We start from the raw sequence: 24,532 nt of genomic DNA, 5'->3' as shown, positions 1-24,532 counted from the left end.
GCGAGAGCTGAAACCAGGGCGGCCGCCAGAATTGTTGGGGGGAGAGAGTGAAAACAAAGTATAGTGCCTGGATTTTCTGTGTATTTTCCGTAGCAATGTGGTCATCTGCCCCCATGCTTGGTTTATAGCTGTTTTGGTTTATAGCTGGTCTTGGTTTATAGCTGTTTTTTCTCTCTGGAATTGCCTACCAATGTTCCCTCTAAGCTGTGGAGTCTTGTGAGCAAAATTTCTACTTTGTGAGCCACTGGCATTAAAGCTGTGAGCGAGTGATTTGGCTACTGCATCAGTTAGTTTGCCTCTGGAGCCCTCCTTCCTGAGTGAAGAGAAAAATATGTGAGCCAGAGGCTTAAAAGCTGTGAGCTAGCTCACACTAACTCAGCTTAGAGGGAACACTCCTGGTAACTGGAATGTGAATAGCTACATATTTTGTACTTCATCTATTACCAAACAGCTTTCCTTTTTGGCACTCTGGTACTAGGTCTTCACTGATGTGCTTGTTGTTGCTTTTCTCTCAACAAACCAGTTACTGAAAATAGATAAAATTGTGTTGAACTTCTATCCTTTTTACCTGACATGGGTGGTTTGCTTGTTTTCCCCCACATGTGCCATCAGATAGGCTCGCCAGCTCTGAGTTGGCAATACCTTGGAGATTTTGGGGGTGGAGCCTGAGTGGTGGGTTTAGATTCAGAGGAATTAGCTGTGTTAGTCTGTTGCTGCAAAATAGTCCAGGAGTTCAAATAGCACCTTTAAGACTAAAAAATAGCACCTTTAAGACTAACCTTTAAGACTAAGACTAACTGAGTGGTGGGTGTGGCCTTATGACACACTTCCGGTGATGTCAGGGGGTGTGGCCTTATGACACACTTCTGGTGATGTTAGGGTGTGTGGCATATGCTAATGAGTTATGCTAATGAGTTCCCCTAGCTGTTTTTCTATGAAACGACCCCTGCTCCAAACTATATATAGTAAGAGTCTTCTATGCAAGCTGGAGGATTGGGAAGCTAACACATTATCCACCCTGAGCAAACATGTTTTAGAAAAGGGCATATTACAATCACTCATTGTCTAACTGTTGACACCAAGAGTCCCACCAAATCTTTGTACATGTTTTTTATAATGGTTGTTTCAAATACTGCAAAATCTATAAAGATAATATTGAAGGCCATATGTACGTTCAGCACATTATGGCTGAAGGGTGATCCAGTTTCCATTGTCACCTTGTAAGCGCTTATTTGCAGTAGGCCATTATGCCAAAAAAAAATCCCACAACACTTGTTCTCTGCAGTGGAGGCTCAAGGCTTTGCTGTTTCCTGCTATAAAATAGGAGGCTTGGTTTCTGCAGACAAGGTGAGTTGTGATGAATTCAACCAATATAATTGCCAGTAGCTTAAATACGCCTTCAGGCAGATAGCCCAGACTAGCCTGATCTCATTAGATTTTGGAAGTCTAAACAGGGTCAGCCCTGGTTAGTATTTGGATAGGAGACCAACAAAGAACACAAGGATTGCTATGCAGAAGCAGGCAATGGCAAACCATCTCTGAATGTATCTTGCTTTGAAAACCCTATGGGGTCCCCATACATCGGCTGTGACTTAACGGCAAGAAGAAGAAGAAGCTTAAATGTAAAGTGATAACTTTTTGGCTATTAGAAGGTTGTCTACCCTTCATTCCAGAGGGGTTCACTCTATGGAAACAAAGAATGTCATGGTACCACTTGAAGACTAACAGATCTATTGTCTTTATACACGTCTAACATTCGTTATTTTTATTGCTTCTTTTTCCCCTGAATGTACACTGGAAGGATAACTGCTAAAAGAAGCCAGTGGAGCCTCATCATCAGGTTAGTATGAAGCATATATCAAATCTGTAGTTCTAGAAATGTCTGAAAAGCTTTCAGTATGATGAACAACCGTGCGAACGTAGTGTGTGTGTGTTTTTAACAAAACTGTTGTATAAAACTTAGTTGTAATATAATGCAATATAGCAACAAAGTACACGTTCTTAGAGGACAAGAAGAAGACGTTCCTTTGGATCCTAGTTGATGATTCCAGTAACCAGTAAATGGGACCCGCTTCCTACCGACCTGAGTGGAAGAATGAAATATCTCATTCCAAAAAGAATCTTGTCCACAAGATTGCCTATTTCTGCTAGGTCTGAAACATAGAGAAGCCATTCATGAATTACAGGGGTTGTAATTTTTTTGTTTTTGTTTCCAGAGTCATGATTTCAGCAGCAACTAAAAGGAATAAGATTGCCAGTTGTACAGAAAACTGACATTTAATTTGAGCAAAGTACAGTAAAGAAGCAATGGATTAGGCCCAAGAGTTATATTTGTGAATGTTAGAAACCATGAATGCAACTTGAGCACGATAATGTTGCATACAATGTCAACTCCACCAGTGTTGTAAGCGGACTGGCCCCCTTGTTGTCAATCTTCAGGAGGCAGGAGAAGGCAGTTTTGTTTAAATTTAGGACTGCATTTGGCTGATTTTGGTTTTATTGGCAGTCCTAATTGGAATTTTAAAATTGTGGATGGTCAGTGGGTTTCTATAATTCTTATTTTTATTGCGGCTGTGTGCTCTAATACGATTTTATTTATACTATAAGCCACCTTGATTTCCACAAGGGAGAAAGGCAGCTAATAAATGTTTTAAATAATTCAATGAATAAGAATGCACAAAGAGCAGCTAATTGAAATGGATTGTATTGAACATCATGGGCCCCGGTTACATGGGGGAAATTGACTTGGCCAAAGTGCGGCTTTTTAGAGCCGCACCAAAAGAGAACGTGGCGGCGGGATCAGACAGATCCCCTGAGCCGCCGCGCAGTTGCTCCCCGGCACGATCAGATGCCGGGAGGGGGAGCCACGGAAGGGAGACCAAGGCAGCCGGCTGTGCATGTGTGTGCATGTGCAGTTCAGCTGGGAGCCTCGAACGCTCCTGAAGACGGGTGTGCCGGTGATCCCACGGCCACGCTTGCTGTGGCATTTCAGGTTGGTCCTACCATTTCCTTGGGGGTTTTTTACTGCATGTTTTTAGCCTGAAGGGACGGATTGGGGATGGGTGCGCGCCGCTTCCCAGATGTTGCGGTGTGATTGCGCCCATTTGCTGTGCCCCCGATCCGTCCTTCTTCCGGGCCAAAACCTCCCGTGTGACTGGGGCCATGATTAACTTTTCTGAAGCATGGTACCATTTACAGAGAACCTTATACACAGTCTTATTTACAGAGTGAGGAAGCCTTAACTGCACCGTGTATTTTGTTTCCAGATCCTATCTGAGGAAGCAAAATCGAGATCTTTTTCCCATTGACTTTCATAGCTGTATTCTGTTGTCATCATTTAGACATATTGGTGGTGTTCACACGGGTGAGATAACGCGGGGGGGGGATTAGACTATTTACTCCATAGGAATTCGACCCACTGTTGCGCGATCACACAGTCCTTGGAAGCTGTGGGGGCAGCCCACCACTGCGTGATCAGATGCAACCGTGAGTGAATCGGGGGGGGGGGGGGTTTGCCGTGGGTTTCCATTGTCCTTCAATGAGGGATCGATAATTTGCATCGCTCCCTATGCAGTGTGCGATGATGCACATACTGAGACGGGGGGGGGGGACAATGGCACAGAGTTGGGATGGCCTGATCAGACCATCCCGATGATATGGGAGCACGCTGGAGCGATCACACAGGGGAAAGTCCATCCGTGGCCCATAGCAACCCATTTGCTATCGGACTTTCCCTAGTGTCTTTTTACTCCACTTCTGCGGCAGAGCAAAACAGGTTGCTGATGGTTGCGGGGTGCTTCCCAGATGTTTGCGTCTGATCACGCCTTTTAAATCCACCCAGCATTTGCGCCTATGGCATGGCTAATTGTGCGCGTGATCGCGACCATTGACTGGGCAGAAGAGAAAGCCCCTCTCCTTCTTGAAACATGCAACATCAAATACACACAAGCAGGTGACTTTTGCATGTTCCTCTTGCAGTCCCAGAAATGAAAAGACCAAATGCCTAATTTAAAAATGCCAAAATCTCCATGATAAATACAGTACTGTTGTGAATCTCACATACAAGTTTGGTAATGTTATACTTTTCCTTATGTTTGAGAGTGTCAACCCCACAGTCAGTTTAAACTAGGGGCTCTTCAAAATTAATTTTAGGATATATATCTTTTAGGATATATATATATGGAGAGAGTGTTTTTTATCTGAAATTTGTGAATCACATCTCCAAATCTGATAATGTTATATTTCTTTAAAGACCCGTACAATTTAAACTAAGCTCTCCTAAAATTTTATTTTAGGGGTGTTATAGATGAAGAGGGAGGAAAGGTGTCATGGTATATCCCAGTCTCGTAATATCTCAGAAGCTAAGCAGGATTGATACTTGGATGGGAGACCACCAAGGAAAACTCTACAGAGGAAGCCAATAGCAAACCACGTCTGCTTCTCATTCGCCTTGAAAGCCCCTTGCAGGGATCGCCATAAGTCAGCTGTAACTTGACAGCACTGACATATGTATAGATGAAGAGAGTTTAGTGCAACATTTATTCAGTACTGCAAATAGCTCGGGTATAAGTTTCTGTGCTATAAAGCCTTGCATGTAATGTACAACTGTGTGGAGAAATAAAATAAAATAAATATAAAGTTACTTCTCTAGGGTTTTAAAAGTCACTGTGATCAAGTCAGAAGTGCTGTGAGTTCAGCTCCTCTTCTTATTCAGTTTTTGTCCTTCATCTCAGGATGGTGAGAACTGGCTATGGAGAATGAAAAAGCACTCCAAAGTACAGAGGCAAATTTCTGGAAAATCTGAAGCGGTATATAGAAAATAGCAGTGGTTTTTCTGTTCAAATACTTTGACATTTAAGAAAACATTGACGTATATGCAATACTTCCTTCCATATAAAATTTAAGCTTATAGTGCAACTGAACAACAACAAAAATTGTCCTGAGAATGTGAAATGCCTTATGCATAACTTGTCACCTACACTTGAACTGTTTGGTACATATTTAGATTTTAGTTAAAGAACAATTTAGTTAAAGAATAAAACAGATCTTGTGTTAGAGCACGAGCTGAAAGCTGCAATGTTCTAAGAAGCCCAAGTATATACTGGCCAGACAACAGCAGGAAATCAGCATTTTAGTTGGAATGATCAACACTATAGTAAAAAAAGAAAGGTTGTTTTATATGCAAACCTCAACATTGTGCAGAAACAGCAGATACCTATCACTTGGAGAAAAAAGCTTAGAATGACAAGCTCTTTGGGGGCGTTATTCAGTGCGGCATTCTTATAGTGGAACAGCTACAGTGTTAAGAAAGCTCAAGCCGTTTGCTGCCCTTGAGTCTTACACAGGGCAGGTGCTGAATATTACAAATGCTTCCAAAATTATATCACCCTGAAGAGCAGATAAACTTGCCAATCTACCAGAAAAAGAAACCGAGTTTACTACTCCTGAGCTTTGAATACTGGCCTTGTCTGCAGAGATCAGCAGCCAAAGATTTCCATAGCATAGACATAAACCTTTTCATCTGGTAATGTTTGTGCTGTTAAAATCACAAAAGCAGGAGACATCAAAAATACTGGCAATCCCACCAGACTTTTGTGGGGCTATGACTCTCTCTATGTATATTGACGTGATGCCAGTTGGAGTGCTGTGATGTGGCCTTTTCCCCATTAAAAGGTAAAGGTTCCCTTGCTCGAATGCCAGTCGAGTCCAACTCTAGGGTTGTGGCGCTCATCTCCGTTTCAAAGCCGAAGAGCCAGCGCTGTCCGAAGACGTTTCCGTGGTCATGTGGCCGGCATGACTAATCACCAAGGCGCACGGAACGCTGTTACCTTCCCACCGAAGTGGTACCTATTTATCTACTTGCAATTTCTTGCTTTCGAACGGCTAGGTTGGCAGTTCCCCATTTCCCCATTAGCATCCCACAATACTATTTCATTCTCTGTCCCCTTTCCTTACACACTATATATCACTTCCCTTTGTCCCCTTTATATATCACATCCCTTCCTTAATTATCCAATACAATCTTTTCTGAAATCCATATTCAAGTCATGTCCCCCCCCCCATTTGTTCCTCTAAAGCTGTACTCCAAGCATATCTTGGGGTTAAGAATAAGCTCCAATGTTTCTTCCCTGACTCTGTGTTGTGTTTTTCCATCTATCTACAGAGCAGCTCTCTGATCTCCTTTCACTGACCACCTATAAAGAAGCCCGAAATGACTTGTTCTTGGACAAAACCAAATGTGATTGCCATCGTTTACATTGCCACCTTCATGTCAATAATGACCTATTCCTACCTCCTGAATAGAAAATTCTCTTTCACGCTTAGAGTGAAGAAGAACCTCTGCCGAGGGATTCCCGCCACGAACACCATGACACCCTTAAAAGATAATAGAACCTTTATCATTGCTCCATACTTTGACAACAGAAAGAACAATATGACACGAGTGATTTCTATAGTCCACCACAAAGACGTCAAGGAACTTTACTGCTGGTTCTGCCACTCATCCAATGGTGAAATATACATCTCCAAGGCTCAAATAGATGTCCATTCTGATAGATTTGACTTCCCTTACGGTGCCACAGACGTGAAATGTCTGGAACCACAAGACTGGGAACCACATTACGTGTCAATACATTGGTCTCCTAAAGGAGATATTGACCAGCTACCACTTTTTGAAATAAGAAACCGTGATCCTGAAGGTTCCCTTGTTGACTTCACAGTCTGCATCTCAACCATGTTTGGAGAGTACAACAACGTCCTGCAGTTTGTGCAGAGCATGGAGATGTATAAAATCCTCGGGGTGGCCCGAGTGGTGATCTACAAGAACAGCTGCAGCCCACTGATGGAGAAAGTGCTGGATTACTACATTGCAGAAGGGACTGTCGAGGTAATCCCCTGGCCCATTGATTCCTACCTCAAGGTCTCTTTTCACTGGCATCACTCAATGGATCCCAAGGACATTGGCTACTATGGACAAATTACGGCCTTAAATGACTGCGTCTATCGCAACATGTACAGGAGCAGATATGTGTTGCTGAATGACATGGATGAAATTATTCTGCCAGGGAAATATGCAGACTGGAAAACCATGATGCAGAACCTTCAACAGCAACATCCAGATGCTGGTGCTTTCCTCTTTGAGAATCACATCTTCCCCAAAACTGTATTTACACCCACTGACATGTTCAACATCTCCTCTTGGAGCACAGTTCCTGGAGTTAATATACTGAGTCACGTTGTTCGGGAACCTGACAGGAAAAACGTCTTCAATCCTCGGAAAATTATCATTGATCCAAATAAAGTGGTTCAGACGTCCGTCCACTCTGTTCTCCAGATGTATGGGAATAGCATTGAGGTCCCGATGGATGTTGCTCTTATCTATCATTGCCGGGTTCCTCAACAAGTAGATCTTCCTCGAGAATCACTCATTAAGGACACAACACTCTGGAGATACAATGTGTCACTAATTGGGAATGTCAACAAAGTTCTCCAACAAATAATTTCATAAGCAAATGAAAGTCATCAAGTTGACAGTCATGGATGTTGCTGGACAATTTAGTGAAGTCAACCTGTAGAGATAAGAGAAGTTGGAACAGAGATGTTAAGAGTAATCATATAGGGCTCTCCATGGACAGTCAGTGAGAATATCTGAATTTACACACACCCTTTTTCACCTTCATCGGGGCAGGGGGCTAAATGAAAAGAGGAATTCTTTTTTTGTGCGTGAGTGTGTGTGTGTTTGTGCGTGAGTGTGTGTGTCTATGTATGTGTGTGTGCCTGGAAGTCATGGCTGATTCTGGCAACCTCTAGGGGGTTTGGATGTTTCAAAGATGTGGCTTGCTATTGTCTGTCTCTGCATCCCAGACCTGGTATTCCTTGGAGGGCTGCCATCCAAGTACTTGCCAGGGTGGGCCCTGCTTAGCTTCTGAGATCTGACAAGATTGGGCTTGCCTGGGCTATCGAGGCCACGGCTAATTAAAAGAGGAATTCGATTAAGCCTTATTTCTTTGTACCACAAACTAATGGCTTATATTTTTGCCCTTTGCCTCAGTTGTGTTGTATGGATATTATGGTTCTGCCAACGATGCCAGTGCCGTTATGATGCAGCACTGTGAGTGCAGCTTATCTCTGTATACCCCCAGCACAACCTGACTGAATTGCAATGCCATCCTTGTCCAGCAAGGCCAAAACTGACCTGTTAGTTAATCCAGATGTTGTGAGACTGCTGACTGCATAATGTAGATGGCGCTGACCACCAGGATTTAGACTAAAATGACACTTCTGAGAACAGAGCAGACAGTCTGCATTGGCTTTGTTTTGTATTTCAATTATATTCATCCTGTAACTCTCACTGGCTTCCAGTATCATGACCCATGGCCCCCTTCTGGTCCTCAGGGCTCTCAATGGACAGTCAGTGGGAATATTTGAATTTACACACACCATTTTGATATTGTAATATTTCACCTACATCGGGGTAGGGGGCTAATTGAAAAGAGGAATTCTTTTGTGGGGTTTTTTTTGGTGAGTATTTGTGTGTGTGTGTGTGTGTGTGTGTGTGTGTGTGTGTGTGTGTGTGTGCTTGGAAGTCAGGGTTGACTTCTGGCAACCTCTAGTGGGGCTTGAATGTTTCAGAGAGGTGGCTTGCTATTGCTTGCCTCTGCATCCCGGCCCTGGTATTCCTTGGAGTTCTCCCTTCGAAGCACTTGCCAGGGTCGGCCCTGCTTGGTTCCCAAGATCTGATGAGATTGGGCTTGCCTGGGCTGTCCAGGTCAGGGCTAATGAGAAGAGGAATTCGATTAAGCCTCACTTCTTTGTACCATGGACTAATGGCTTGTGTTTTTCCCCCTTGGCTCAGCTGTGTTGTATGGATATTATGGTTCTGCCAACAATGCCAGTGCTGTTATGATGCAATCCCCATCCTTGTCCAGCCAGGCCAAAACTGACCTGTCAGTTAATCCAGATGTTGTGAGTTTGCTGACTGCATAGTGCGGATAGCTCTGACCACCAGGATTTAGACTAAAATGATACTTCTGAGAAGAGAGTGCACCGTCTGCACTGGCCTTGTTTTGTATTTCAATGGTATTCATCCTGCAACTCTCACTGGCTTCCAGTATCATGACCCATGGCACCCTTCTGGTGTTCCTGACTAATTTTGGACCTGTACACTCAGTATTGCACTGGTTTCATAATAACGGGATACCACAAGGTTTGATTTTTGTCAGTAGTTCAGCAGTTTGAGACCTGAGTATGAACAGGTAGGCCCGCCAATGGTTGCTTCATGGCCTAGCCCCAAAAGAAGTCTGGAAAGGGCCCTGCCCCCTCCCTCTACCTCTGACTGACAAAATGAAAGGCTGACAATATTGTTTTGGTTGCCTATTAAGACCCACAGTGGCCACTGCAGAGTGTTGGCAGAGTTTAAATATGCAAAGGAGTGGAGCACCAATGATTTAAAGGAAATAACCTGGTTTATTAAAGAAGAAATAAACTCTGATAAAACAGAGGAGAGGGGGAAAGGCTTAATGTTGTGTATGAAATGTAATGTAATAAATGTATTGAGCTTGAGTCTAACAAGGTATTGTAAACTGACCTATCAGAACAAAGAAAGTTCTGGAGGGAAGCGAAGTGATTGGTCTTTATATACTGTATTTGATTGGACCTTAGCTGACATGTGGGCATGGCTTGCCAAGCCCGGACTGTTTAAAAAGGAGCCTGTTGCTCCATAGTTTGTCTCGTTCTGGTTCTTCTGACTTCATGTTCAAATAAACCTGTTATCACTGTTCACCTGCTGCCTCGAGTCTCATATCTGACACTTAAATAACTGACTAACTGCTGTGAGACAGCCAGGAATGAAGGGGGAGGGCTCAGCTGGACCAGGAAGTCTGCAAAGAGCCAATCAGGAGACAGGAAGGGCATAATCTGAAATTGTGGGATGTCCCTAGTCTAGCTGTGCTAGCTACTAGTCCTTTTAACTGCCCCGTATAGGCTGTTCTTCTGATCTTCAGCTTTAGCCACAGTAAGATTCTTCTATATCGGAGGAGGAGGAGGAAGAAGAAGACGAAGAAGAATAGGAGGAGGAGAAACAACAGCCTATTATGGTATTCTTCTACAGTGAGCTACTCAGAATTCTTTTAAGATGATGATTCCAAGCACCTACCACTAGGCATCATTTTCAGTCCCTTGATACAACACTGCTTTGCCCTCATGCCTTCTTCAGATGTGTTGTCTGCTCATTTTTGAAATGCAATAGTTCATTTTTCTTTTCCTTAAACTGATGCACATGGAGTGCATAACAGTGTAACCTTACCAACTGTACTTACCAGCATGGCAGAGCCAGTTTGGTGTAGTGGTTAAGAGCGGCAGACTCTAATCTGGAGAACCGGGTTTGATTCCCCACTCCTCCACAGGAAGCCAGCTGGATGACCTTGGGTCAGTCACAGTTCTTTCAGAGCTCTCTCAGCCCCTAAAAACAAAGTCTAGCTCACCACTAGCATAATGCTAAGAACTAAAACGTGCGGCTGCCAGGCAATCTTCGTATCTCCTGGCTATTCTACACACAATGCCATACGATAATTAATTACCACCATGGTTTTGGTTTATTATGTTCATTCTTTATTTTCAAGTGGAAAGCAGTGAGTTAACAACCTAGCTGAAGGCTAATGGCGGAACCAAAGAAGTCCAGGTGGAGGTCAGGGATCAGCTTGACACCTGAACATGAAATCATTTATCACACCACTCATATGTTTCCCTTCTGTTTTATGTTGTTGATGTGGAAGTACTGTTCCTCATCCTGCAGAACAAGAAGGGACTCTGGATCCCAGCGGTCCAGCAACACAGCATATCCTTTCTCCTCCTGAATATTCTGCAGGATGACACATGCAGGAACCGCATAGGTGATGTTCTCCTCAAACACTGGGATTCACCTGGTGAGGCATTGCCAGTGAGCCTTGAGGTGGCCAAAGGCACATTCCACCACATTCCTTGCCCTACTGACTGCATGGTCAAAGAGTCTTTGGTACCTGCCTCAGTTTCCCCATAGGGCTTTATCAGTGACCTGCAAACTGTGTAGGCACCATCCATAATGGATATTTTGGCTCTTGCTTTCTCACTTGTATGCTATAAACCTTGAAATCAACACTTTTTTTGTTTGTTTTTTATTTATTTATTTATTTGTGATTATGTTATCATTAACCTGAAATTTTGAATATATATATCAACATGCACACAGCCAGCAACAACATATTCTAGAATCCAATCAAGGGTTCTATGGTAAGGTGCTCATCCAATAAATTCTAAGTCTCAGAGGCGGGAAGGTAATTAACCAATCACAAACATCCCCTGCTACAATTAGGGTGGTCTTTGTGGGTCTGGCATTTTCAGGTATTATCATATATCAGTACAGCGATTGCACAAAAAAAATAAAATAGGTGGCATGTCGCCACATGACATCACCATCTCAGTCCTAATGTGGAGTTCATTCAAGGCCATGTAGAAGGTAGAGAAAGGAGAAGAGAAAGGAGGAGGAGGAGGAGATTGGATTTAGAGTGGCTTACAGAGTGGCTCAGAGTGGTTTACAATCCCTTTCCCTTCCCCTCCCACCAACAGACACCCTGTGAGGTAGGTGGGGCCAAGAGAGCTCTTTCAAGAACTGCTCGTGAGAGAATAGCTCTGAGAGAACTTATGACTGACCCAAGGTCAGACTCTCACGACTGTTGTCTTTATACTTATTTTCTGATTGGGTCGTGTTTGTCCATATTTATCTTGACCCAAGGTCGCACCAGCTGCTGCATGTGGGGAGTGGGGAATCAAACCCAGTTCTCCCAGATTAGAGTCTGCGCTCCTAACCACTACACCAAACATGACAGGGACAATGCAATAACATTGCCATTCAGTAGTACCGAGGCCAATGCATATCTGCAAGGGCCACATCACTACACAATGATATAATGTTCCAAAGTGTCTCCAACGCTCAATTAATAATTTTCAATAATTAGAAATAATCAAGAACAGGATCGTGAAGTCTCACCAAAATGAAAAACATACCTGCTCCATTTGCTGTAGTTATTTGAAGATACTCATGTAATTCAGAAAATTAAGGACACTTAGGAAATTAAGGAAGCAGATAAAAGGGTTGCTATAGTGATATTAAATATATTAAATAAGAAAAATTGTTGTCAGGAGATGAATAGACAATTGGGTGCTGTGAGCATCTATAGGAACATTGTAGGTTTAAATTGCACCATTTCAAAGATCCTATATAACTGGAAGTTTTCTTCCAGATTCACTCGGGAACCAGATGTGAATGTGTGTTTATGCTGATTACTTCTTCTTCTTTTTAATCCAAACATATATATATATATATAACAGTGACTAACAAAAATACACTTCCATTAAGAAGTAATTACATTGTATATTTCATTCCACAAATCAACAAATATATTCTGCTATATGAGGCGCTTGAGAAAGTGCTAACCTTTTGTTGTTGTTGTTGTTGTTGTTCAGTTGCACAGTAGAGTCCGACTCTTCGCGACCCCATGGACCAGATCACGCCAGGCCTTCCTGTCTTCCGCCGTCCTCTGAAGTTGGCTCAATTTCATGTTCGTTGCATCTATGACACTGTCTAACCATCTCATCCTTTGCCGTCCCCGTCTTCTTTGACCTTCAATCTTTCCCAGCATCAGGGTCTTCTCCAGTGAGGGCTCCCTTCTCATTTGGTGGCCAAAGTATTTGAGCTTCAGTTTCATTATCTGGCCTTCCAGGGAACAGTCAGGGTTGATTTCTTTTAGGATTGACTGATCTGATCTTCTTGCAGTCCAAGGGACTCTCAAGAGTCTTCTCCAGCACCATAGTTCAAAAGAATCTATTCTTCGGCGCTCGGCCTTCCTTATAGTCCAACTCTCACAGCCATACATGACTACTTTTAGGCTTCATTTAATCATTCCTAGCTGGGTAGACTTGAGCTGGGAACAGTGTTCCGTGCGCCTTAGTGTTTAGTCATGCCAGCCACATGACCACGGAAACGTCTTTGGACAGCGCTGGCTCTTCGGCTTTGAAATGGAGATGAGCGCCGCAACCCTAGAGTCGGATTCGACTGGCTTTCGAGCAAGGGAGACCTTGACCTTGAGCTGGGTAGAATGGCAGGCTTCAGAATTAATCGTGTAACTAAAATCCTATTCTTTGAAAAAGTTATATTGTTTGGGGCAAAATTGCCCTAGCGATCTTGTCAGATCTCTGGAGTTAAGCAGGGTTGACCCCAGGAGAATTCCAAGGAATACCAGGGTTGTAGCATGGAGGCAGGCAACAGCAAACCACCTCTGAACGTCTCTTGCCCTGAAAACCCTACAGGGTCACCATAAGTCACCTGAGACTTGATGGTAGTTTCCACCACCACCACAGAAAACAAAATAAACATTTTACTATTCCTGTTTAAAAGTTTAGCTTTGGCACTTGACAAATCACAACCGGACTCCCCACCCACCCAATTAATCTCAGGCTTTACAGGGGACAGCAAACATCCCAGAATTTCTTCAACAGTCTTGTTAAAAAGGAAGGAGATGGGTGGTTTCGGCACACCCAGGATCAGTTGGTATTATTGTGCTGCAGAATTGACAGCGCTGGAATCTTTTGCGGTTTCAGGAAAAGGCAGGGGTCATTTCGTAGAAAAAGAGCTAGGGGAACTCATTAGCATAACTCATTAGCATATGCCACATCCCCTGACATCACTGGAAGTGTGTCATAAGGCCACACCTCCTGACAACACCAGAAATGTGTCATAAGGCCACACCCCCGCCCCCAACGGTCCCGGCCGCCGGTGCCGGCCTTGCAGCTCCACTGCCGAGCCCTATGAGGGGCCCGGCGATGGACCTGCAAGGCCGGCGGGAGTGCAAGGAAGCCTTGCGAAGGCCCTCCCTGACCACAGGCAGGCAGGGGTGGGGGGAGGCAGGGAGGAAGCAACTTACCCTCCCTCTTCTCCTGCCTCCTCCTGGCTGAATGAGGGCCGGAAGCGGGGCGGCTGGAAGCAGGGGGCGGGGCTTCGTCATGTGCCCCGCCCCCCCGTACCTCACCAGGGGGAACTGTGTTCCCCCGCGTTCCCCCCCGAAATGACCTCTGGGAAAAGGGATGGAATAAAAACACTGACGTTAGTCTTGGTCTTGTCCTCACAGAAAGTGTGATATAAAAGGAAACAGAGCCTCTCTCCTGATCTCTCTGCATTATTTTACAGTAATGAAATAGATCGATAGTGAATCTTCTAGGAAATACCAGAATACTAGGAATAAAGCCCGTTGTGGGAAGAAATACAATGAGCTCTAGAAAGAAGCTCTAGGTGAGTGTCCCAGCTGTGGCTGGTAGGGTGGTGGGAAAAAGGGGAAAATACAGGGAGGCGAGCCATGTTTATTTCCTTCTGCTTAGCTTTAAGGCAGGGCTGTCTCAAGTCATTTTGCTGCCTCAAGTGGGTAGTATGGGAGCACAACCACATGGTAACAGGTATAGTTCCCTCCACACCTGACTAATGCTGTTTGTAGCTTTGCAGTGGCAGCTAAGGTAGAAAACCACCTCCTCCTATGCCATTTTTTCTGGGTTTCAAGGGTCTGGAAAGTGGTTCTGTAGCCAGTTACAGGGTTGCCAACTCTGGGTTGGGAAATACCTGTAGATTTGAGAGGTATAGCCTGAGGCAGGCAGGGATTGGGGTGGGGAGGGACCTCAGCAGGGTATAATGCCATAGAGTCCACTGCCCAAAGCAGCCATTTTCCCCAGGAGAACTGATCTTGGAGATCTCCAGGTGCTGCCTGGAGTTTGGCAATACTAAGGGGAGGGCCAGGTTTGTTGAAGGACTTCAGTGAGGTATAAGGCCATAGAGCTCACCCTCCAAAGTCACCACTTTCTCCATGGGGACTGATCTCTGTAGTTTGGAGATCAATTGTAATTCAGGGAAATGTCCAGGCCTTCCCTTTCCCCCCAACCCCTTTCAATTCCAAAGCTCCTTCCTGTTTAACACTTTAACTGATTAACTAACTGATTCTCTGCTAATGCCTAATGGCCTCTTGGGACTCTCAACTTGGAAGTTGTAATTCTAATGGTTGCCGTAAGGCTAGCTGAGAACTACAACTCCCAAGGTGCAACATGTCAAAAGTGGGTGTGTAAGAATGGAGGAGCTGGCAGGACGGGCCAATAGGACACCAAGGCAGCTTCCCCAGTGGCCAATGGGAAGTAGGTGAGTCATCGCCAGCATGGTTTGCCTTTTTAAAATATAAATCCTCTAAAGAGAGAGTGTTATGTATTGAGCCTGAACTGTCCTTGCAAAAGGACTAAGCTTGGAATGCATAACAATAGATTGCTAGGATCCTAGAATGGACCATTAGGGAGATAGGGATCCTAGAATAAACCAATTGGGAAACATCAGAGTGTAAATAGCCTATCTGTAGTGTATGCTGACCACCACCGGGGGCCAGCGAACAGCCAGAGCTTGGCTCTGGAAGAACAATAGGGACTAGGCTCCTAGTCCCTCCACTGGGGAACCAATGGGAACCATGGCGGGAGATTCAAACCCACCAATGGTGACCAGGGGTGTGTCCCCAGGTATGTATATAGTTGGCCTGCCGGCCGTTTGTGCTTGTTCTTGTTGTGTACCAAATAAAGCGTGCCATGCACCACGTCGTTGTCGGTCGTTTATCCATGCGGCAACCCACTACATAACACTATCGTTGGGAGTGGGGTGTGTTTTGGGTGCAACCATGTAACCCTTTTCAGGCATAAATACCGGGCTTCGGCCAGGGATAGTCAGTCTTCTTTCTCTTGCTGAATTACTAACGAACTATGAGCTGATCACTTCTACGCATCTGAACCCAATATATTTCAGAGAGGATGGGATAAATCCCATTTACCTTCTATACATGATAGCCTCCATAACAACCAGATGTTACCTTTTGAGCAAATACTTGGGAAGAGGGTTAGCTTTAGACCACCTCATTTCAATATTTCCAAACTAGAAGCATCATTGTAGTATTGCAACACAAATCTCTCCTTATATATAATTGAGTAAGAACATTCTATATGAACATTCTAAATTTGGCCCCTTTAGTGTATGGACGCTTGAACTGTCAGTCAGAAGACGCTGGCTGGGTTGACTGGCTGCTTTGTGCAGTCCCGCCCAGCGTTTCAAGGTATTTTGCATACGGAAGCTGATTGGACTTCACTGCATTCCACACCTCAAACTCACCCCCCTCCCCGCAAGGCAGTTGGAATGTCAGTTGCATATGGAACCTTCAAGGTCTTTTGCATATGGAAGCTGATTGGACTTCACTCCATTCCACACCTCATACCCCCCCCCCCCCCGGAAGGCAGTTGGAATGTCTGGTGGTGTGTAGGTCCCAGGATCATGTTTTAAAAGCTGCCTGGGGGATTATGGACCATTCACACACTTTCAACCTTAACATACCTCATAGGGGGTGAGGAGAATGATGACAGCTGCTTTCCCTAGGCAGAGGCTGGGGGGGGGGCGGAGAGGGGGACATCAGACAGGTTACAATGCCATAGACTCCACCCTCCAACCCAGCTATTTGCTCCTGGGGAACTATTGTTGCCAATCTTGGCCCAGCACCCATCAAACCATTCTCTTCAACCCCCTGCTGTGCAGCTGACTTTCCCCTAGGGTTGCCAATCTCCAGGTGGGACCTGGAGATCTCCCACTGCTACAATTGATCTCCAGATGACAGAGATCAGTTTCCCCTGGAGAAAATGGCTGCTTTGGAGGGTAGACCCTATGACATTATACCTGCTGAGTCCTTCCGCCCCCCCCCATGCTGCCCTCTACAGAATCCACCCCCCAAAACTCCAGGTATTTCCCTCCTTATAGCTGGCAACCCTACTTTCCCCTCAGTGCCTGTTGGTAGGCAACTAAGTTTGGTCCAGTCACCTACTTTGCCCTTTGGGAGAAAACATATTGGGGCCAATCCTGATAGGGTTGCCAACTCCCGATGGGAAATTCCTGGAGATTTGAGGGATGGAGCCTGAAGAGGGTGAGGTTTGAGGAGGGGTGGGACCTCAGACAGGTACAATGCCATAGACTCCACCCTCCAAACCACTCAGTCCCTCATGGGGAACCATTGTTGCCAATCTCCAGGTGAGGGCTGGAGACCACTCAAAATTACAATTGCTCTGCAGAAGGGAGAGCGGAAGTCAGCTGAAGTCAAAGGGGCAGATAATGGTAGGTTGATGGTTAGCTGCGAATGAGATGGGGTTGCCAACTCCAGGCTGGCAAATTCCTGGGGATTTGAGGGGTGGAGCCTGGAGAGGGTGGGGTTTGCGGAGGGGTGGGACATCAGACAGGTAGAATGTCATAGACTCCACCCTCCAAACCAGCCATTTCGTCCTGGGTAACAATTGTTGCCAATTTCCAGGTGAGGGCTACAGATCACTCAAAATTACAACTGCTGTTCAGGGAGCAGAGATCAGTTCCTCTGGAGAAAACAGTGGACTCTGCCATTATACCCTGCTGAGGTCACCACAGCAAAATGACACTGTTTGCCCAAAGCCAGAGCACTCCCCCAGAGCCTCTTTCTAGATCCTGTTGTATTTATTTCCACAGCGGGCTTTACTGCTAGTGTTACTCTATAAAGAGTCAAACTGACTTTTAACCAGGGGTCATTTCGTAGAAAAAGAGGTGCAGGAGCTAATTAGCATAGCTCATTAGCATAACTTATTTGCATATGCCACACACCCTGACATCACCAGAAGTGTGTCAGAAGGCAGCACCCACCGCTCAGGCTCCACTAGACTGTTTTGGATTGCTAGCTTTGGGGGGGGGGGACGTGCAGATCTGTCCTCGCAGAGGAGGGAGAGCTTGTACCTGAATAAAACTTGGTCTTAAAGGTGCCATTGGACTGTTTTGGGCCAGGGGGCTCTGCAACTTACCTGGCTGCTTCTTGCTCTGACTGAGGGCTGCTGGGAGCAGGGGGTGGGGCTTGTTGCATGTGCCCACCCCCTGGGCTCTTTACTGCCAGAGCTCCGTTCCTGTGTGCTCCTGCAGGAAATGACCCCTGCTTTTAACAAACCTTACAAAAGGTTTGATTGGTAAAGATCTGTAAAAATGTCATGCTTCTCCAGAAGAAATAGACCATGTGCAGCTTAAATGGCACAAAGATTTAAGCATGAGAATTGCAATGGACAACTGCAAATGGGCTTGGTCCAAAACACTGTATCACTCAATCTGAGTGTTGTTTTTTTTTGTTGTTGTTTTTAAATAAAGTTTAAAAGCAATGGTGCCTGATATTTTATAAACTGAAACCGATCCATAATCCAGCACTAGATATATATCATCAATACCCAGTGTCTTACACCGTTACTTACTCCAAGACGTTTTTTATTCCAAGTTACAGTCCTCACACTGGTATCTTTTCAGCTGTCACAGGATTGTTCCTGATGGTAGATCTCTCTTTGACTGCCTTTCTCTGTTTCCCCTCCCTATTTCTCCCTACATCCATTTCCCCACAGGAAAAGGCAACTCTTTCAGTCTTTCCAAAGTTCCATGACAGTCCTAATTAGACCTGCCGGGCCTAGCTGTCACCCTAGTGGGAGAATGGGGAGGGGGCAGGATCGAGATCACAATGTCACTTCCAACAAGAACCAAAGAGTTTTCAGTGAGTCCTAGAGTGTTGTGCTGATACAATGATGGCACTTCTGGGTTCACACTGAAACTGATGTTGCACATTGGCGCAATGCTGAACCCCCCCCATTCCCCCCCCCCAGCCAGCACCATCCTGTTGAGCAGTGGTGGGGACTAGAGGGCCAAGCTGGGAGGTGTCCCACCATAGCTATAACAATAGACCTGACCTTCTGCTTTGGATTACTCCCCAAGTCTCCCCAAAGTAGAACAATTATTTATATTGAGATAACGGGTTTATTAGTTATCATACAAATTATGTATGCTTATTTAACACGTTCAATTTGCATGAGCTGCGGTGGCTCAAGTGGTTAAGACGCTGAAATGCAGGCTGTGGAAGGTCGGTAGTTCAGCAGTTCGAGACCCGAGTTGCTGCATGATGGAGTGAGCTCCCGTCTCTAGTTCCAGCTCCTGCCAACCTAGCGGTTCGAAAGCAAGAAATTGCAAGTAGATAAATAGGTACCACTTCGGTGGGAAGGTAACAGCGTTCTCTGCGCCTTGGTGTTGAGTCATGCTGGCCACATGACCACAGAAACATCTTCGGGCAACGCTGGCTCTTTGGCTTTGAAACGGAGATGAGCACCACAACCCTAGAGTCGGATTCGACTGGCTTTCGAGCAAGGGAACCTTTACCTTTACTTTAATTTCCATAAATTATGGAGCACGTCTTCTGTGTTGGCCATGTCCTCTGCTTGAACACAACTCAAAGGATCATCCTATACTCCATGACATCTTGTTGCCGAAGGGGTTTTGAACCCTAGAGATCACATGGCAACTGTTTACATGTTTTCCCCTCCCCCATATTATCCTAACAATAATCCTGAGTATCTGAGTATCTGAGTGATGGGTTAGACTGAGAAAAAGTGTGCACAAATGACCCAAGGTCCTAGCTGAGTGACAATCTGAAATCAAGACTGCAGTCCTAAGAACACTTATCTGGGCATGCAAGCCTTGTGGAATGAATTGGGGTTTAAGTCTGAGTAGATCTTCTTTGGATTATTCCCCAAGTCTCCTTGGTCTTTGTGAAATACTCTAACCACTATTCCAAACTAACAAGAATATAATGGGTGAACTAAAACAAGAGGGGAGAGGTTAAACTTTTGTGCATGAGTCTTTTTGTGTTCTTTTGCTAAAGTAAATCAAGTAAAATGGATGAAGTAAAACAGTCATCACCAGTGTTCCCTGTGAGGTAGCTCACAGTTTTTTAGCCTCTGGCTCACAGATTTTTGTCTCCACTCAGGAAGGACGGGCTCCAGAGCAAACTAATTTATGCAGCAGCCAAATCGCTCACTCACAACTTTAATGCCAGTAGCTCACAAGGTAGAACTTTTGCTCACAAGACTCCACAGCTTAGAGGGAACATTGGTCATCATCACCCACTGCCAGCAAAGGGAAGTGTTGAGAGGGGCACCTCCATTTTGCATCCGTTCTGCAGTCGCTGAAAGACCTTTTACTGACAGCAGTCAAAAAGGGGAGGTGGTGGTGGGGTGGAAATCTAGCTCTACATGTTTCTTTACGGCTGCCACAAACTTGCATTGGCTTACTATAATTTGTATCAGCCCTCATAGTCCAGACTTCTCTGATCTCACCAGAGCTTGGAAATTAAGCAAAGTCATTATTTGTATGGGAAACCAACAAAGGAGACTGGAGCTGCTATGAAGAGGAAGGCACTGGGAAACCATCTCCACTCATCTCTGGCCTCAAAAACCCCAAGAGGTGGAATTTCATTCGGTCACCAATCAATGTTCCCTCTAAGCTGTGGAGTCTTGTGAGCAAAAATTCTACTTTGTGAGCTACTGGCACTAAAGTTGTGAGCAAGTGACTTGGCTGCTGCATAACTAAGTTGGCTCTGGAGCCATCCTTCCTGAGCTAAGACAAAAATGTGTGAGCTGGAGGCTAAAAAACTGTGAGCTAGCTCACACTAAGTCAGCTTAGAGGGAACACTGGTCACCATGAGTTGGTTGCGACTCGATGGTACACATTACTTTTACTATGATTTATTTGCTTACTTCATTTATATTCCACTCTTCTCCCCAGTGGGGAACCCAAAGTAGCTTACGACAGTCTCCCTCTTTTTATTTTATCTTTTTATTTTATCTTTGCAACAACCCTGCAATGTAGGTTGGGCTGAGTTGCTTGGAATTGATCCATTTGGAGGACAGAGTGCAATCTGCACTGGACAGGCTCTAAAAAACTGCCAAGATGACGACCAGTGTGCAGGATCAAATTAGAGAATCACAAAGAGAAGACCACACTAATTTGCAAGGAAGGGCAGGAAATTAGCATTACTGTGTAACTGCGCTAGGGCATTGGAGAAATGTACAGCCCTTTTTTTTTTCCAGTTTAGGACTGCTCCGTCATACAAATTGCAGCCTTGTGCAAAGCGTGGTGGGTTTGCAGCCAACTTTGCACAAGCGCATGTGCGCGCACACACACATGGTGCCAGTGATCACAGCTTGCAATGCCAGTGTCAGTGGGTTCTACCATGCATTCTGTACACTCAACATATTTCCCCATATTATGAGATGGTGTGACTCTTTTCCATTTTTCACAGTGGCCAACAGCAACAGAGAATTCCCTAGTACTCCACAATATGGAAAATAGGGCTTATATATAAAAGGGTTAGAATAAATACCAAACATGAAACTTTGGTTAGGAAAGAGGGATCATTGTGGGAATGCCAAACTAAACAAAAAAGTCTTCACCTGTTGGAGAAAGACAGCAACAGAAGGGAGCAGACCAATCTTTCTGGGGAGAGAGTTCCAGTGTTGGTGCCATGACCAAGAACCCAGGCCCTCTCCTGGGTTGTCATCCACCTAATCTCAGAAGGCACCCAAGCAGGCCTCTGAAGAGTGTCATAATGGTTGGGCAGGTTCATATGGGATGCAGCAGCCTTTCAGGTATTTCGATCCCAAACCAAGGTCAAGACCAGCACCTATTATGATTGAGAACATCTTATGAATAACACCTAAATGTACAGGAATTAAGGAGAAATCCAATTTGGAAGATTTGTGACCTTGTGGAGACACACTTGCATGAGGTTTGATGTTTGAAAAAGATGCCTCGAAACGAATATCAACTCCGGGGGAGTTCGTCATCCATCCATCCATCCATCCATCCATCCATCATCATTTATAAATATTGGCTTCAGTTTTCTGTAAAACATAGTCTGATATATTGTTATTGCATTTAATACAGGTTTGAAATATGCACAATTTGCAGTAGTTCTATTCTGTTTGTATTCGTATCATACTGCACCCCCCTCTATCTTTTTGGTTATCTTTTAGGTTCATACGGGATGCAGCAGCCTTTCAGGTATTTCGATCCCAAACCAAGGTCAAGACCAGCACCTTGAATTGTGCCCAAAACCAAACTGGAAGCCAGTGTAGTTGCACTAAGACTGAACTGATATGATCCCTACAACCTGCTCCAGTCAACATCCTGGCTGCAGCACTCTGTACCAACTGATATTGCAGAACACTTTTCAAGGGCAGCCCCATATAGAACGCATCTCGGTAATATAATCTAGATGTAACCATGCCACGCATCACAGCGGCCAGATCTTTTATCTCCAGGAAGGGTCACAGTGGTTAACTCGTCAGAGGTAGTAAAAGGTCCTCTTAGCCACAACTGCCACCTGCTTGTCCAGCAGTAGGCCTGGGTCCACGTCACAAGTACCCCTGAGCAGTTCGATTCTACATCCTCCTGAAGGTCAGGTCCCAACAGGCCTCTGACTATCCAGAACAGCTCCACTGGCCTACACTATGCAGACGCAATGGTGGCAGAAAAGTATTGCTTCGTCGCTGCCATCACCATCACAGAGCACGCTTTAAAATTCATACGCGGAAAAGAAGCGATGTTTTATGGGTCACAAACATTAACAGTTGCTTGCTACCGATAAAGTTCTGATTGGATATAAAGGTTGGTTTAAATATTACCAAACCTTTAACCAAGATATATTTGTAATGCGTATATTAATTCGGCAGTTTATATACATGTGAAAGGTGAGCTGATTTGTTACCCTAGGGCTGCTTACTTGTGGTGATTCATTAATCTGAAAGAGTCACTTCCTTTCTTTAACATCAAGACTTGGCTCTTTACCGCCGCATAAGAGGACGGCTGACTTCCACAGACAAGGTGAGTTGCAGTGAATTCATCCATATTTGTTGGTAGCTTAAATATATGGCTTACGTATGCAGCCTGCATAACCCAGTTGAGCTTGTCAGAACTTGGAAGCTAAGCAAAGTTGTCCACTAAGCAGTACTTGGATGGAAGACCACCAAGGATGCCTGGGGTTGCTATGCAGAGGAAGGCAATGGCAAACCACTTCTGTGTGCCTCTTCCCTAGAATACCCTGTGGGGGTCACCATGAGTCAGTTGTGACTTGATTGCATGTTCTTCTTCTTCTTTTTAAATATAAAGTGATAGGTTTTTGGATCTTAGAAAGTTGTATGACCTTCATTCCAGAGAGTTCACTATGTTGCAACAGAGAATGTCGTAGTGCCCTCCAATAATAACTGGTCTATCGTGTTTGTACAAGTTTAACACTCATAATTTTTGTGTTGTTTTTATTTCAAAAATACAAAGAAAGAAAGGAACTCTAAACCCCCAATATAATTTATAGATGTGGCTAAGTTGCATGTTAATATGGGGCATATTTTGTAGTTCTGGAAATGTCTACAATTCTTTCAGTGTGACAAACAACTGTGTAAAGTTGATCTTTTTAAGCATTAAAAATTATTGTATAAATATCAATCATGCTATAATACAAAACAACAATAAAGTACACATTTCTAGAGTACAACAAGAGAACATTTCTCTCAGACTTGTAAACTGTAGATGACAATTCCAGTAATCAAAAGATGGAAGCCCCTTAGTGCCCAATTAACACGAGGAACTGAGTCCTGTACCAAAATGAATCTTGTCTATAGCTTAGTCAGTTTCTGCTATGTCCAAAACTCAGAGGAGGCATTCTTTTTCCTGATATGCAGGGGTTGCTAATTTTTTTACAGACTACTGCAAATTGTTTTAGGAGCTAGTTAATTGGAACAAAATTCAGTTGTGAAGCATTGGATTAAGCCTGATAATGATACTTTTTGATGCCAGAAATCATCAATGCAACTTGAGCACAATAATGTTGTATATGAGATCCTCTTTCCCCATTCCACTGTGGTGGGTCTGTGCACACTCTGAAGGTTTCTAGGCTTTCTTAAACTCGCTTTGCTGTGATGTTTTGGAAAACATTGCTGTAAACTTGGGATGGCTTCTGTATGGGCAACAGCCACCCACAAGGCAGGCATTTCCCCTGCCTCGGTCCATGTGGTGGTCATTTCTATTGGGTTAAATGTAAAAAAGTCAGTGTTGACTTGGAAGCACAGAAACTCTACACAGTATCCTCCAGGGGTCTTTTGGGGCCGGAGTGCACTGGAGCACTGCTTTGGGAGCCCAGCCACCAGAGGTGGCAGCAGCAAGCCCCGCCCCCAGCTCTCCGTGCTGTGGCTCCCTGCTGCCTCCCCGGGCCACCGCCAGAGCACTGCGGCCCTGGGAGCCAAGAAGAGGCCACCCCGCTGCCTCCCAGTGCCAGCACCGGAGTGCTGCGGCCCTGGGAGGCCAGAAGAGCCCCACCGCCGCCTCCCAGTTCCAGTGCCGGAGCACTGCGACCCTGGGAGGCCAGAAGAGGCCCCCCTGCTGCCACCTCCCGGGGTAAGTGAGGGATCTGTGGGAGGTGGCGGAGGCTTGATTGGGGGGTGGGGGTGGGAGAGCCTCCCCCCATTTCTTTGCCCTCTTTCTTTCCCTCCTTTCCTTCCCCTTTCCTTTTCTTTCCCTCCTTTTCTTTCTCTCTTTCACTTCTCTTCCTTCCTTCCTCTCTTTTCCTTC

The 24,532-nt window shown here is 44.9% G+C and overlaps 1 protein-coding gene across 1 annotated transcript; it reads left to right on the top strand.

The window, feature by feature from the left end:
• Positions 1 to 6,211: 6,211 nt before the first annotated feature.
• Positions 6,212 to 7,507, top strand: LOC107114371. The gene has a single exon (XM_015415822.1). The coding sequence runs from the start codon at positions 6,212 to 6,214 to the stop codon at positions 7,505 to 7,507; it is 1,296 nt and encodes a 431-aa protein (XP_015271308.1).
• The last annotated feature ends 17,025 nt before the right edge of the window (positions 7,508 to 24,532 follow it).

This window comes from Gekko japonicus, unplaced genomic scaffold (assembly GCF_001447785.1).
Source record: "Gekko japonicus isolate JY-2015 unplaced genomic scaffold, Gekko_japonicus_V1.1 scaffold46, whole genome shotgun sequence".
NCBI classification, from domain to species: Eukaryota; Metazoa; Chordata; class Lepidosauria; order Squamata; family Gekkonidae; genus Gekko; species Gekko japonicus.
This window is presented reverse-complemented; position numbering and strand designations above follow the sequence as displayed.